The following is a 12,825-nucleotide window of genomic DNA, read 5'->3' on the forward strand; positions in this document are numbered from 1 at the left end:
AAATAAACATATGTGGTATCGCCGCGTGCGTAAATGTCCGAACTATAAAAATATATCATTAATTAAGCCGTACGCTCAATGGCATACGCGCAAAAAAAACCAAAGTCCAAAAAAGCGTATTTTGGTCACTTTTTATACCATTAAAAAATGAATAAAAAGTGATCAAAAAGTCCGATCAAAACAAAAATCATACCGATAAAAACTTCAGATCACGGCGCAAAAAATGAGTCCTCATACCGCCCCGTACGTGGAAAAATAAAAAAGTTATAGGGGTCAGAAGATGACATTTTTAAACGTATAAATTTTCCTCATGTAGTTATGATTTTTTCCAGAAGTGCGACAAAATCAAACCTATATAAAGTAAGGTATCATTTTAACCGTATGGACCTACAGAATAATGATAAGGTGTAATTTTTACCGAAATATGCACTGCGTAGAAACGGAAGCCCCCAAAAGTTACAAAATGGCATTTTTTTTTCGATTTTGTCGCACAATGATTTTTTTTTCGTTTCGCCGTGCATTTTTGGGTAAAATGACTAATGTCACTGCAAAGTAGAATTGGCGACGCAAAAAATAAGCCATAATATGGATTTTTAGGTGGAAAATTGAAAGGGTTATGATTTTTAAAAGGTAAGGAGGAAAAAACGAAAGTTTTTTTTTCTTTGCCATTTTTGTGCTCAGTGAGTTTCCTAAAATGGCAGCAAGTTGAGACTATGGCGCTTTTATTTTTTTTATAAAACCTTTGCATTTCCCTTTTCATAAAAAAAAAAGTATTCTGGGGAGAATAAATGTAGCCACAAACTGTGTGGTGCAAGGCCTATGGCAGTGCTTCCCAACCAGTGTGCCTCCAGCTGTGGCAAAACTACAACTCCCAGCATGCCCGGACAGCCAAAGGCTGTCCGGGCATGCTGGGAGTTGTAGTTTTGTCACAGCTGGAGGCACACTGGCTGGGAAACACTGGCCTTTGGGTACACTTAGATCAGCTAAAACATGAAGTAAATGGGAGTTTACCACAATGGAAGCCTATCAGTGTGGTAACAAGTCTGTGGACTTCAGTATGGTTGGAGTATATAAGGGGTTACAGAGTGAAGCAAATAGTACACACAAGAACCTTAGACGCCATAACAAGAAGCGTCATTTCCTTGCCCTACAGTTCTCCCACCAGTACAATGCAATTCATCCCGCCAAGTGGTTTTCAAAACTAGCAGATGGTGTAGGGAACACGCATGCGCAGGCCCGCTTCTTCCCGCCCACGGAGACGTCACAGCCAGCTCTGTTGCGTCACACGCCCCGCCCTACTTACGCTCTCTCCTTCGCTGCCACTCCAGCTGTCAGACGCCGGTGTCTGAGCTCAGGCCGGTGTCGTAGCCGCCGTCGCTACCGGAGAGCCTAATGGCGGCTCATTTCTGTTTCACGGCACCTTGGAACTGTACTCGTGAGGCCTGATGTGTGCCGACCGGGACTCCTCGTCCTCCCCGGGAATCCGGGCCCTGCTAGGCCGCTTCCTCCACGGCCTGCTGCAGTACCGGGTGTTCCAGCTGTTCGGGGCCGCCTGGTCTTACCTGATGGGACTGTCGGGGGCATCGCTCTTCTCCTTCCTGCCCTCTGCCTGGGTGGTGCACAGATCGGTCGGACCGGACGAGCTGCCCGAGATGCTTGAAGCCCTGGGGCTGCGGTCGGGGCCATGGGAGGAGCTGGAAGAGTGTCTGGAAGAGCTGGGTCCCTGGAAGGAACTTCTATCTCCTGCCATGAAAGCCGATCTGGGGATCTCAAGTCCTTGGGCTGGGTATGTTCCCTCCAGCAAGGAGCAGGAGTCCTGGGACAGTGACTTAGAGGAGCTGGGCACCTGGCACAGCACTATGCAGGCACTGTGGGAGCCAGGGCTGGGCACCTGGCAGGAGCTGGGGGACCCTGACCAAGAAGAAGACCAGTGCCATAGTAAATGTGATGTGGACGATGAGAAGAACGGTGCCCGGCTTCACCCGTCTCCTCTCAGTATGGTCTCCTGTATCTTTAACCCTGGGTCAGGCGGGGTGTTCACTTGGCTTGATCTAGAAAATGACCACAACCTTCAGAACAAGGACCTTCTAGATGAAACCTGTGATCCGAGCCGGTCCAAAGTGGAAATTGAACATATCCGCAACAAGAGGCTCTGGTTCCTGCAGCAGAACCAGAACCAAGATGTTCCCACCACGGATCCCAAGGAAGATGGACATGTAAAGGATCCTGTAGAGAATCAGGGACCTGTCCACTATGTTTCTGTCCTTAGTGACCCTGCTCCTCTTATAAAGTTAGATGTGCCAGTATCTGGCTGGCATGATGGACATGATCGGGATGTTTCTCCTGACCACCAGCTATTGTCAGACTATCATCTGGACCAGTGCAATGGCCCGAAATCTGCAAGCACTGACCCTGATCCTAAACCTTGTCACCCTCTTTCCCTACTGGTTCAAAAGCCATTTATTTCAGACAACACCCAGACTAAATACCCACCGAGTCCAGATCAGGACCAAGGATATCACAGTTTGGAGGATTGGCAGTGCTTGAATATTAAACACAACCTTCAGTCAGGAGGTATCTCGCCCCCCAATGTCTGTGAATCAGTGCGGGGCAGTGACGGAGCTCATGTGCCTACAGAACTTTCATGTACGGCTGTGGAAGACTGCGAGGTTGACCAGGACAGTGATGGCTTGGACTCTGATCTAGAGGAGGAAATCCATGCCCCTGCTCCTCCTGCTTGCACTAATAAACACATTGGCTATATTTTAGGTACAGTTGAAAGTGATGACGAAGAGGAAGACCCTAGTTCGTCATGTGAAGATGATGATTGGGATGAGGATGATGATGGGTTTGACAGTGAAGGATCAGTATCTGCCGCAGAATGTGACCCTCCTGTCCCTGAGGAAGTTGTGCTGTGGAACTCTTTTTGTAGCGCCGATCCTTACAATCCACAAAACTTCAAAGCCAGTTTACAAACTGGTCCCGTTGCTGAGGTGACTGGCCACCCTGAGGAACAGGAAGCTGTCATTTCTGAGGATGAAGACTCATGGTGTGACAGTGATGCTGTGTCAGACAGTGACAGTGAGGACGAATTTAGAGCAGATGAACAGGAAAGCTTAAAACTGTGGAATGGGTTCCTTAGATCTGAAGATCCCTATAACCCCTTATACTTTAAAGCCTCAGTACAAACATCTCAGAGAATCAAACAGAACAATGACTCTGTCCCCAAACACTTAGAGCTTGTTTGTACGAGTGTCTCAAGTTGTGAATTGACTGTGCCCACTCACCCCAGCGATTCCCAGCTCTTACGGTTGAGCAAGAAGCACAGTGTGTCCATGGAGGAAAGTGCCAATGTTGGTCATAAAAAGGTATATCTCATTTGGTTACCAACCTTTGTCCCTAGACATCTTATCCCCTATCCAAAGGATAGGGGATAAGATGTCTGATCACGGGGGTCCCGCCGCTGTGACCCCTGCGAAGTGCTGGGCGGTATACCAGTTCATACCCAAATTTTTTTCTGGCATGATATGAATTTTTCCTATAGCGCAATACCGGTTGGGTCCCCTGGGGCAACTAATCATATGTGACCCCCCCCCCCCCCTCCCCCGGTTTATCAGCGCCGCGCTGTCACCATACATCAAGAGTCTAATCATATGTGACCCGCGAGCGCTGCTTCTCTTCCCTTCCCCCCCCCCCCCCCCCCCCCCCCCCCCCAGCTGTACTGTACTATCCTGCGCCCGGGCTCCATAAATAACCAAAATAAACTTTAACTCGCCTGCTGCCTACATTGCTCCGGAACTGGCCTCACTGCTTCCTGGGGATGGGAACGTCACAGAGCCGTCAGCCTATCGCAGGCCACAGCGATGTCCCGCCTCGGCCGGTGATGTGCTGAGCGCACTGCCGGCTGGCCTCTTACATGACCGTGCGCTCAGCCTATCACCGGTCGAAGCGGGACATCGCTGCGGCCGGTGATAGGCTGACGGCTCTGTGACGTTCCCATCCCCCAGGAAGCAGCATGAGGCTCGCATTGCTGGACCATGAGGCCGTTAACGGGGGGAATGTAGGAAGGTGAGTTAGTTTATTTTGTTTACTTTTGCAACGCAGGATAGTACAGTACAGCCCAGGATAGTACAGTACAACACAGCAGCTATTATCGGGGGGGGGGGGGGGGGGGGGGGCGGGAGCAGCGGAGTACCCCTTTAAGCTCACATAAACCAAACACCTGGTAATGCTAAGCCTTGTACCAGTCTTATATAATCTGTGAATCTGTAGCCATCTGCTATGTTGTTAGGGACACCAAGCTGGTAGAACCTGTTTGGTAAGCATCCCTATGTTAGTTGTCCTGCCTTATGCGGCATACTATCTAAATATATCTACACCGGTTCTGTTTGGGCTGTACGTTGGCAGCTGTGTCCTCTACTTGGCAGAAGTAAATTTTAGCATTGGCTAGGTTGTCTATTTTGGGCCTTGTAGTAGTTCTCAGTTTTAAACATTGACTCTCGGAGTGGTATCCTGGTGGCACTGCTATATACTGCACTTGGACATAGATGAGGATCAGATTGCTAGGTTGTTACTAGGTAGAGGATGTAAATAACCCACCTTGTGTGTTTTCTGTATAGAAACAAGCATTTAGCAAGAAATACTGGCCTAGATGTCTGCAATGTGACTTCCTCAGGCCCAAAGTACTTGCATAAGAGTTTAGATGTGTCACAGAACTTTGCTTAAAGTACATATGAGTAATACAGAGAGAATATAAATATAATTTCTGGCTTCATGCTCATAGGGAGGAGGGAATTTCTACCTGTTGTCGCTACGTGGTCATGTTGTGTGTATTTTCTATGGAAAATTTACTCTGATAAGTTATGTCCTTCGCCAGCAGTGCTGAAGGCCATCAGGCTATATGCCTGAGTTGTCCAGTATGGGCACGTTCACTTTTTTTTTTTATTATAGGTTTTGTGGTGTGTGTGTATGTATATATAAATTTTTTTTTTTTTTTTTTTTTATCTATGGCTGTTACTTAGACTTTACTGGGTGTGGATGAATGGCTGTTCTGTTAGTTGTTTTACTTTTGATTTGATGTCTGAATAGATGTTGTAATGCTGTTGCACAAGGAAGGAAATAGTTAACATTTTCTTTATCATGAAAATGACTGTATTAACCTAAGAGCTATTTACAGTTCCATGAATATAGAAAAGCCCCTACATAATCGTATTATCAGTGGTGCTACCTGAGGCTACACTACTGATATCAACACGTCCCCTTAGGCCATGTTCACACGGATTCTGATGCAGATGAGAATTGCGAAAAATCTGGATGCCAATGTTTTTCATGACCATCCATATAACAGAGGTTTTTCAGTGTAGATTTAAAATCTGTCATAGAAAAAAAAAAAAAGTGACTGGAATTTTCTATCAGTGTCTGAAAAGGCTCTTATGGTGTCAGATGCAGTGTTGAGACTACTTGTGGATTGAAATCATGATCACGCACATCCATCTTTGCACGTGATCCCAACCCACAGAATGTCTCTATAGTAGTATGTTGTGTGACGTCAGGATCTGGCAGTGGGACCACAGGCTTTTGGCCTGTACATTTTATCAGGGAATGTTATTTTTTATGTGTGTCAACTTCCAAATTAGAGGCTATAGGTTAGTTACAGCCCTGGTGATGGTTCCCCAGAAACAATGATAACCTCTTTGGCCTAGATCCTGGGGCACAGAGTCGTACCCACTGTTGGGTGTCCAGTCAGAAACTGGGGAGTCGTCATCTACCAGTTTCTGTAGTCCATTAAGAAAAAAGGATCTTTGATATTTTTGAAGCTTTTTACCTCAGGATTCAGAGGGTACTTGCTGAAACTTTACTGTAGTGTATAATGATAGTTGTGCTGTGACCTTACTGTTCCAGTATGTGCTGTGTTAGTGTTGGCCTAACAGTAAATGGCTTTGTCATTTACAGGTGACTAATGGTTATTGTACTTGCATTCTGTTGTATTATTACTGCAATACCTATGCATTATTATACCGTGTATAATTGTTTGTTACTTCTTGGTATTTGTTGTAAATTGGGACATTTTCTGTCATACCTTCCTTTCTAATTGTAGTTAACAGCATGGACGTTGCCTTCGATGTATTATAGGTTTCCATTAATCATAAATATCTAGTACAGTGACCCCTCGACCTACGATGGCCCCGACATACGATAATTTCGGACGCCATCGCATGTTGAAGGCAGCATCAACATACGAGGCTTTTGTATGTCGGGGCCATCGCATAAACGGCTATCCGGCAGCGCAGACTGCTTCAGCTGTCACCGGATAGCCGTTTACGGTGCCCCGTGTGCTCCGGTGATGATCACTTACCTGTCCTCGAGGCTCTGGCATGTCCTCTTCAGGTTCCCCTGCATCGTCGGCGCTCTCCGTCGACGTCATCACGTCGCTGCGCATGCCGTCCCGTCATCCAATAGGAGCGGCGTGCGTAGCGACGTGATGGCGGCGACGGAAAGCGAGGATGCCGGGGAAGCAGAGGCCTTACCGGAGCGTCCGGGACACCCCGGGGATGTGGCGACAGCGATGGATGGCAACATCTCGGGCAGCGGTGATGAGCGGTGACAGTCCGGAGCGGCCGTTGGCTGTCTGGGCATGCTGGGTGTTGTAGTTTTGCAACATCTGGAGGTCCGCAGGTTGTAGACCACTGTCCTATACTTTAAATTGCACGGATGCCTCAACATGCGATGGCTTCAACAAACGATGGTCCATTTGGAACGGATTACCATCGCATGTTGAGGGACCACTGTACTATACTGTGAAGCTTATAGACTTTATGCGGCCTTAGGGTCCAATTTGTGGAAGTGTTCTCCCCAAAATCGCTTCTGCCAAATGACTATTGCAAATGCGTCGGATTGTCAGCGTAGTCTAGGCCAAGCTATTATTCTTGCCTTGAATAATGTTTGTTATGTGTTCAAGGCATGCATGAAGTAAGCCAACTTATTGGACAACAGTGTCTAAAGACGCGTCAAATTTATAAAAAAAAAAAAAAAAAAGTATGAGCCACTGTGGTATTCAATACTGTATTCTAACTTTTCACTAAGTGTTACCATCCGCATTGAGCTCAGTTCCCTGAGTCCTTTCAAATAATGGGAGTTGAGTAGAGAGAAAAAAATGATTGCTGGTCTTGGTTTTAGTCTCGGCTAAACTCCTGCAAAACATCTGATACCAGACAAAAACCCTATTCAAAGTCAATGGGACCTATTGGTGTCCATGGTTTGTCGCTAAAAAGAACTCTGCAAGGGGCTCCAATGCAGACGTGAGCTGTGTATGTAAATCTCCTCTTGTGTCTCTATGGACATTTACCACTGATCGAATGTGTCGGCACCCCTACCTCGCCCCTTTTTTTTTTTTTTTTTTTTGCATGATAGGAAAACTTCTTGTGTTTTTTTTAAATAGGTCCCTAGCTTATAACAGCGGCAAACAACTCAGAACTTGTAATGGGGTTGCATTATACATTAAAGGGGTACACCGGCGCTTAGACATCTTATCCCCTATAGAAAGGATAGGGCATAAGATGCCTGATCGCGGGGGTCCCGCCGCTGGGGACCCACTTGATCTTGCACGCAGCACCCCAGTTAAAATCAGTCCCCGAAGCATGTTCGCTACGGGTCTGATTACCGGCGGCGTGTGACGTCACGCCTCCACCCCGTGTGACATCACGCTTTGCCCCTCAATGCAAGCCTATGGGAGGGCCCGTGACAGCATGACGGCCCCGTGGTCGCCGGTAATCAGACCCGGAACGAACATGCTTCGGGGACTGATTTTAACTGGGGTGCTGCGTGCAAGATCACGTGGGTCCCCAGCGGCGGGACCTCCGCGATCAGGCATCTTATCCCCTATCCTTTGAATATAGGATAGGATGTCTAAGCGCCAGAGTACCCCTTTAAGTTCAGTATCCTTTGTCTTAGAAGACCAAAGGCCCCAAACTAAATGTAGAGTTCTTTTAGTATGGATCAGTTGACAGTAGATTTCCCTGTTTGTCCTCTGTGGATGGTGGTGTAGTTATTATTTTATCTTTAAGAGTCATATCGTAGCATCCCTGGTAATGGTTTCCCAAGAGATAAGACACAGACTGATGCAAAGGATTGAAACTTAACACCCGCGGCGGGATGAGGCTGATGTAACTGTAGGACAGACCTAGTATTCCACAGGGAGCCAACTCGTAGCATAATAGGCGCACATGCAATCAAGTAAAATCTAAAGTTACATATTTAGCTTAATCGGAAATACTACACCAAAGCCAAACCTTATGGGATCTAAAAGATGGGATTTTGATTTAAAAAAAAAAAAAAGCACTCCTGTGAATTTTCCCAACTCTTCGCACCAGGAGACTCATTTATTTTATTCTTAGTATAATTAAAATTGCTTTAGGCTGGATATATCAGAGATTGGCGCTGCACAGAAAAATAATTTACAATGGGTAGTTTGGTGTTGACATAGGAGCGCTGTCACAATATTTGATCAGGTTTGAAAAACTCTAAGACTGTTAAGATTTTGTAGTTGCATTGTGCGGTACAGGCGTAATTGCGGCAGAAATGCTGCAGTACTGCATTGATACCACAGTGCATCAGCAATTTGTATACACAGCCTGGACACTAGTTGACTGGTAAAATAAGGTGGGGGGGAAAAGGGTTAAATTAAGCTAAAATGCAACTATTAGTCAGCATTTGTTTGCTTCACATAGATAGAAGTCCTCCATGGGTTAGCATGACTCTGCGCTTATACACCCACTGACTCACTTGGGCTGAACCATAAACTGATAAGGTTTCTTCTAGCGCTTTTACATAGTGGGTTTGAAAAAACGATGGGGGTTTAAGAAAATTGATGGGGGTCTTTTCTATATAGCCTAGTGCAGAATGGATGTTATAGCAACTATTAGAGTTCTCTTTATTCTGGCATTAAAATGAAAAGTTAAAGAGCACTTATTCACTGTTTAAAATTTTTTTTTTTGCCCACCTTTTTTATTAAACTGGGGGAAGTGAGAAACGCAATAGAGGGTTCACTTACTGTAATTTTAATTTTTTTTTATTGAAATGTCGCACAGACATGTAACAAACTTTTATTGGTTGGAGTTTTAGTGCTGAGCTCTCGACTGATATAACCGGAAGAAACATAAGCTGAGCCCTTTACTCCCTGGCTATGAAGCTTGGCATTGGTCTATATCATATAATACTGTAGAAAGATATTGATAAATATATTTCATTTGATATGGTTCAACATGTATTGTTTCTTTTTAATGGGGTACTCCACCCCTAGACATCTTATCCCCTATCCAAAGGATAGGGGATAAGATGTCAGATTGTGGGGGTCCCGTTGCTGGGGACCCCGGGATCTTGGCTGCAGCACCCACCTCAACGGCTTCCGGCAACGCTGGAGGCTTCGGATCCCGACCACGCGAGCGGAAGAGCGTGATGTCAGGACTCCGCCCCCGTGTGATGTCATGCCCTGTGCCCTCAATGCAAGTCTATGGGAGGGGGCGTGACTGCCGTCACGCCCCCTCCCATAGACTTGCATTGAGGGGACGGGGCGTGACGTCACACGGTGGCGGAGTCCTGACGTCATGCTCTACCGCTCGCATGGTCGTTGAGATGGGTGCTGCAGCCGAGATCCCGGGGGTCCCCTGCAGCGGGACCCCCGCGATCTGACATCTAGATGTCTAGGGTCGGAGTACCCCTTTAACATGTTAGAGTAGCACAAGTAATAAAACATTTTCGTATGGTAATGGCCATGATATGTTGCTAGACCCATTTTTAAGAACGTTTTAATACAATGTTTACTGCAACCATGTTTTAGATTTGTTGTTTGTTAGATGAACAACTATTTTTGTGTTTACCATCCATGATTCTCATGGTATTTGTTGTTTTTCCAGGTGACCTTCTGCGACAAAATAACCGTATATTATGTCTGCAATGAAGAAGAACGCAAAGGTCACTGGGAGGAGTTTGCCCGGGACCGCTGCCGGTTCCAAAAGCGCATCCAGGAGACAGAGTGTGTGATTGGACGTTGTTTCACCCCTGACCACAGGCAATGGGTGCGGAACAGAATGCAAGAAATATGGGGCAGCTAGCCCCTCCCCATTTTAAATCAACAGACTCTTTGCAGAAGTTTTTCTCACAGTTACCATTCTATATTACATACCTTTTTTTTAGAGAGACGGAGACGGTAAACCCAGGAAATGAACCTACATTCTAATACAGGACGAGACTAACGGCCCATGTCGTCTTCTAGTCCCCTATACCCTTGCTTAGCTTTGAGCAGCCAGAATAAAATAAAGAGGCCATTGCCAGAATCCTGTGCATAAACAGTGCACTTTAGGTTTACGGGCCACAGTATCCTGAATTATTTCAATTTACGCATTTATACATCTTATGGATTCTTAATGAACATCGCATATAAATTATTTTTCATAACATAATGCTGCTTCAGCTTTACATATCTGGATTCATTGCTTTTCTTTGGTTTTGTTCAATCCTTATCCTTATAGCACTTTGTTTATCAGATAATCCTTATTTTAAATATTGGGAAACAGAGGTTCAGTATTTGGCCATGCTTTGTGTGCAGGAGTCTTTAATGTGAACAGCGCATACGTCATGTACTTCCTCTTAACATAACACTTCCCGCTATCCAAAGAGAAACTAGTTGTCTATTCACGGCCGGACTGAAAAATGAGAACAAACCTGCTTTCATTTCTTTGCAATGCAAATATATGTAGGAACTGTGGCTGGAAGCAAATGTGTCGCGTATTAAGATTGCAAAAATGTTGCCCATATCACATTACCCAAAAATGTAAAAAAAATTTTTTTTACTACAAAAACCATCATCTGTAGTGATATACATTGTATAGCTGTATGACATAATGCGTCAATGGGATGCCAAACAATGATTGGCTGCATTCACGACCTAACCAGTTTTATTAGCAAAGATCTCCCAGAATAAAAGTGCTACATTCTAAGTCAGTGTTTCCCAACCAGGGTGCCTCCAGCTGTGGCCAAACTACAACTCCCAACATTCTGGGAGTTTTAGTTTTGCAGCAGCTGGAGGCACCCTGGTTAGGAAACACTGTTCTGAGTGTTCAGGATTGTAATGTTCCATTCTTTAAATGCAGACGCATTTATATTTAACAAGCAGATCTACTTAGAGTCTAAGTAGTTAATGAGCTGTTTACTAGGGATCGACCGATATTGATTTTTTTTTTAGGGCCGATACCGATAATCTGTGAACTTTGAGGCCGATAATTTATACCGGAATATATCGGCATAAGTTATCGGCTATTTTGGATGGATGTGGCTTTCCGTAAAACCATCTCTAGGAAGATATCCTAAATATGCAGGTTTTTGCCCTGCAGAACTCTCTTTGTAACCAAATATCACAAGCTGGCAATAGTGAAGCGCTTATTTTTAAGGGCCTACACCACATACCCGATTTATTAATTTTTTTTTTGTTGTATAACAGCTGATTTTTTTTAGAAGCAATTCTAGGAAGATTGCCTAGAACTGTTTTATAAAGAGTGTTCTCAAGATCACAACATCTGCTCTACTCCTACTACCAAGAAAGCTATTATTCCGGACTTGTAGACTACGTGTCCCAGCATGCCCTCTTCCTGGCCGTCAGCAATCCCTAGAAAATTAGCAGCATGCCGACATTGCTATGTAAGAAGTGCAATTTGACTTTAAGGGCGGGGGGTCGTCAGGATTAGTGAAACATGGCTGCATTATTCCAGAAACAGTGCCACACTTGTCCATGTATTGTGCCTGGTGTTTCAGGTCCACTCTATTGATGTGAATTATTTTGAGCAGCTATTGCACATCCAACCTGTGGACCGATGTGGTGCTGTTTATGAAAGATAGCAACGCATAAAATTTTATTAATATAGGAAAAAGTATCTAGTGCCTCCAGCTGTTGCATAACTACAACTCCCAGTATGCCCGGACAGCAATTGGCTGTTCAGTCATGCTCAGAGTTGTAGTTTTGCAACAGCTGGAGTAACCCTCGTTGGCAAACACTGCTCTAGGGCCTTGTTTATATATAGCGTTAAAATTGTCAGCAACAATTTTTGTTACTCCATTAGAAAAAAAAAAAAGTACCTGGATGTGGAAAGGAATTGAGTATCGTTGAGTCTAACAGCTTAATTCCCAAAGTTGCCAACCCACAAAAGAATGGATTGTCCTATTTCCATGATTCACCATACACATCAATTCTGTTTTTGGTCATAAACCTGTCCCATATAAAAGGCAAAAAATGAAAATGTATTTTTATATTAACTGAGGTGAATCACAAGCCAGAGTGACTATGTATTTAATTTAAAAGATCTATTTCTTTGTATAAAAATCTAAAAACTAATCTGTTAATTTTAATAAACATCTGCAAGAGTTTAACTCTGTCAGTTTCACAATGTTTTGCATTTACTATGAGTAACTAAGTATTGATTCCGCCATTCTGTGACAAGGATGGAAGAGAGACAGCTGTGATGGTGATCAACCTGCCACATCTTGTAGCTCTTAATCCATAGAAAAGAGAAAAGAAAACCAGGGCAACTCACCAAATACGTAAACTTCAAGCTTCTTTATTAATCCATGAAGGGTATAAACAGTGCAAGACACGGGTGGACAGAACACAGGGGGACGTTCGTTCGGGGCTACGGTGCCGTTTCGCAAGATATGCTTCAACTGGCCCACATCGTCTTCCAGCCGGAAACGCATTTAAATAACCCTCCCCTCCGTTGTCATAGAAATGAACCAAACAAAAGGTAAGTGCAATTAAAATGTTAAAAACAACTGTGTGAT

At 44.7% G+C, this 12,825-nt stretch overlaps 1 protein-coding gene across 1 annotated transcript; it reads left to right on the forward strand.

The window, feature by feature from the left end:
- Nucleotides 1-1,277: 1,277 nt before the first annotated feature.
- On the forward strand, nucleotides 1,278-12,411 carry PPP1R15B (protein phosphatase 1 regulatory subunit 15B). The gene is made up of 2 exons (XM_056558105.1): nucleotides 1,278-3,368; nucleotides 9,912-12,411. Exons 1-2 carry the CDS (start codon nucleotides 1,446-1,448, stop codon nucleotides 10,107-10,109), a joined length of 2,121 nt encoding a protein of 706 aa, XP_056414080.1. The 5' UTR covers nucleotides 1,278-1,445; the 3' UTR covers nucleotides 10,110-12,411.
- Nucleotides 12,412-12,825: the final 414 nt, after the last annotated feature.

This window comes from Hyla sarda, chromosome 2 (genome assembly GCF_029499605.1).
Source record: "Hyla sarda isolate aHylSar1 chromosome 2, aHylSar1.hap1, whole genome shotgun sequence".
NCBI lineage: Eukaryota > Metazoa > Chordata > Amphibia > Anura > Hylidae > Hyla > Hyla sarda.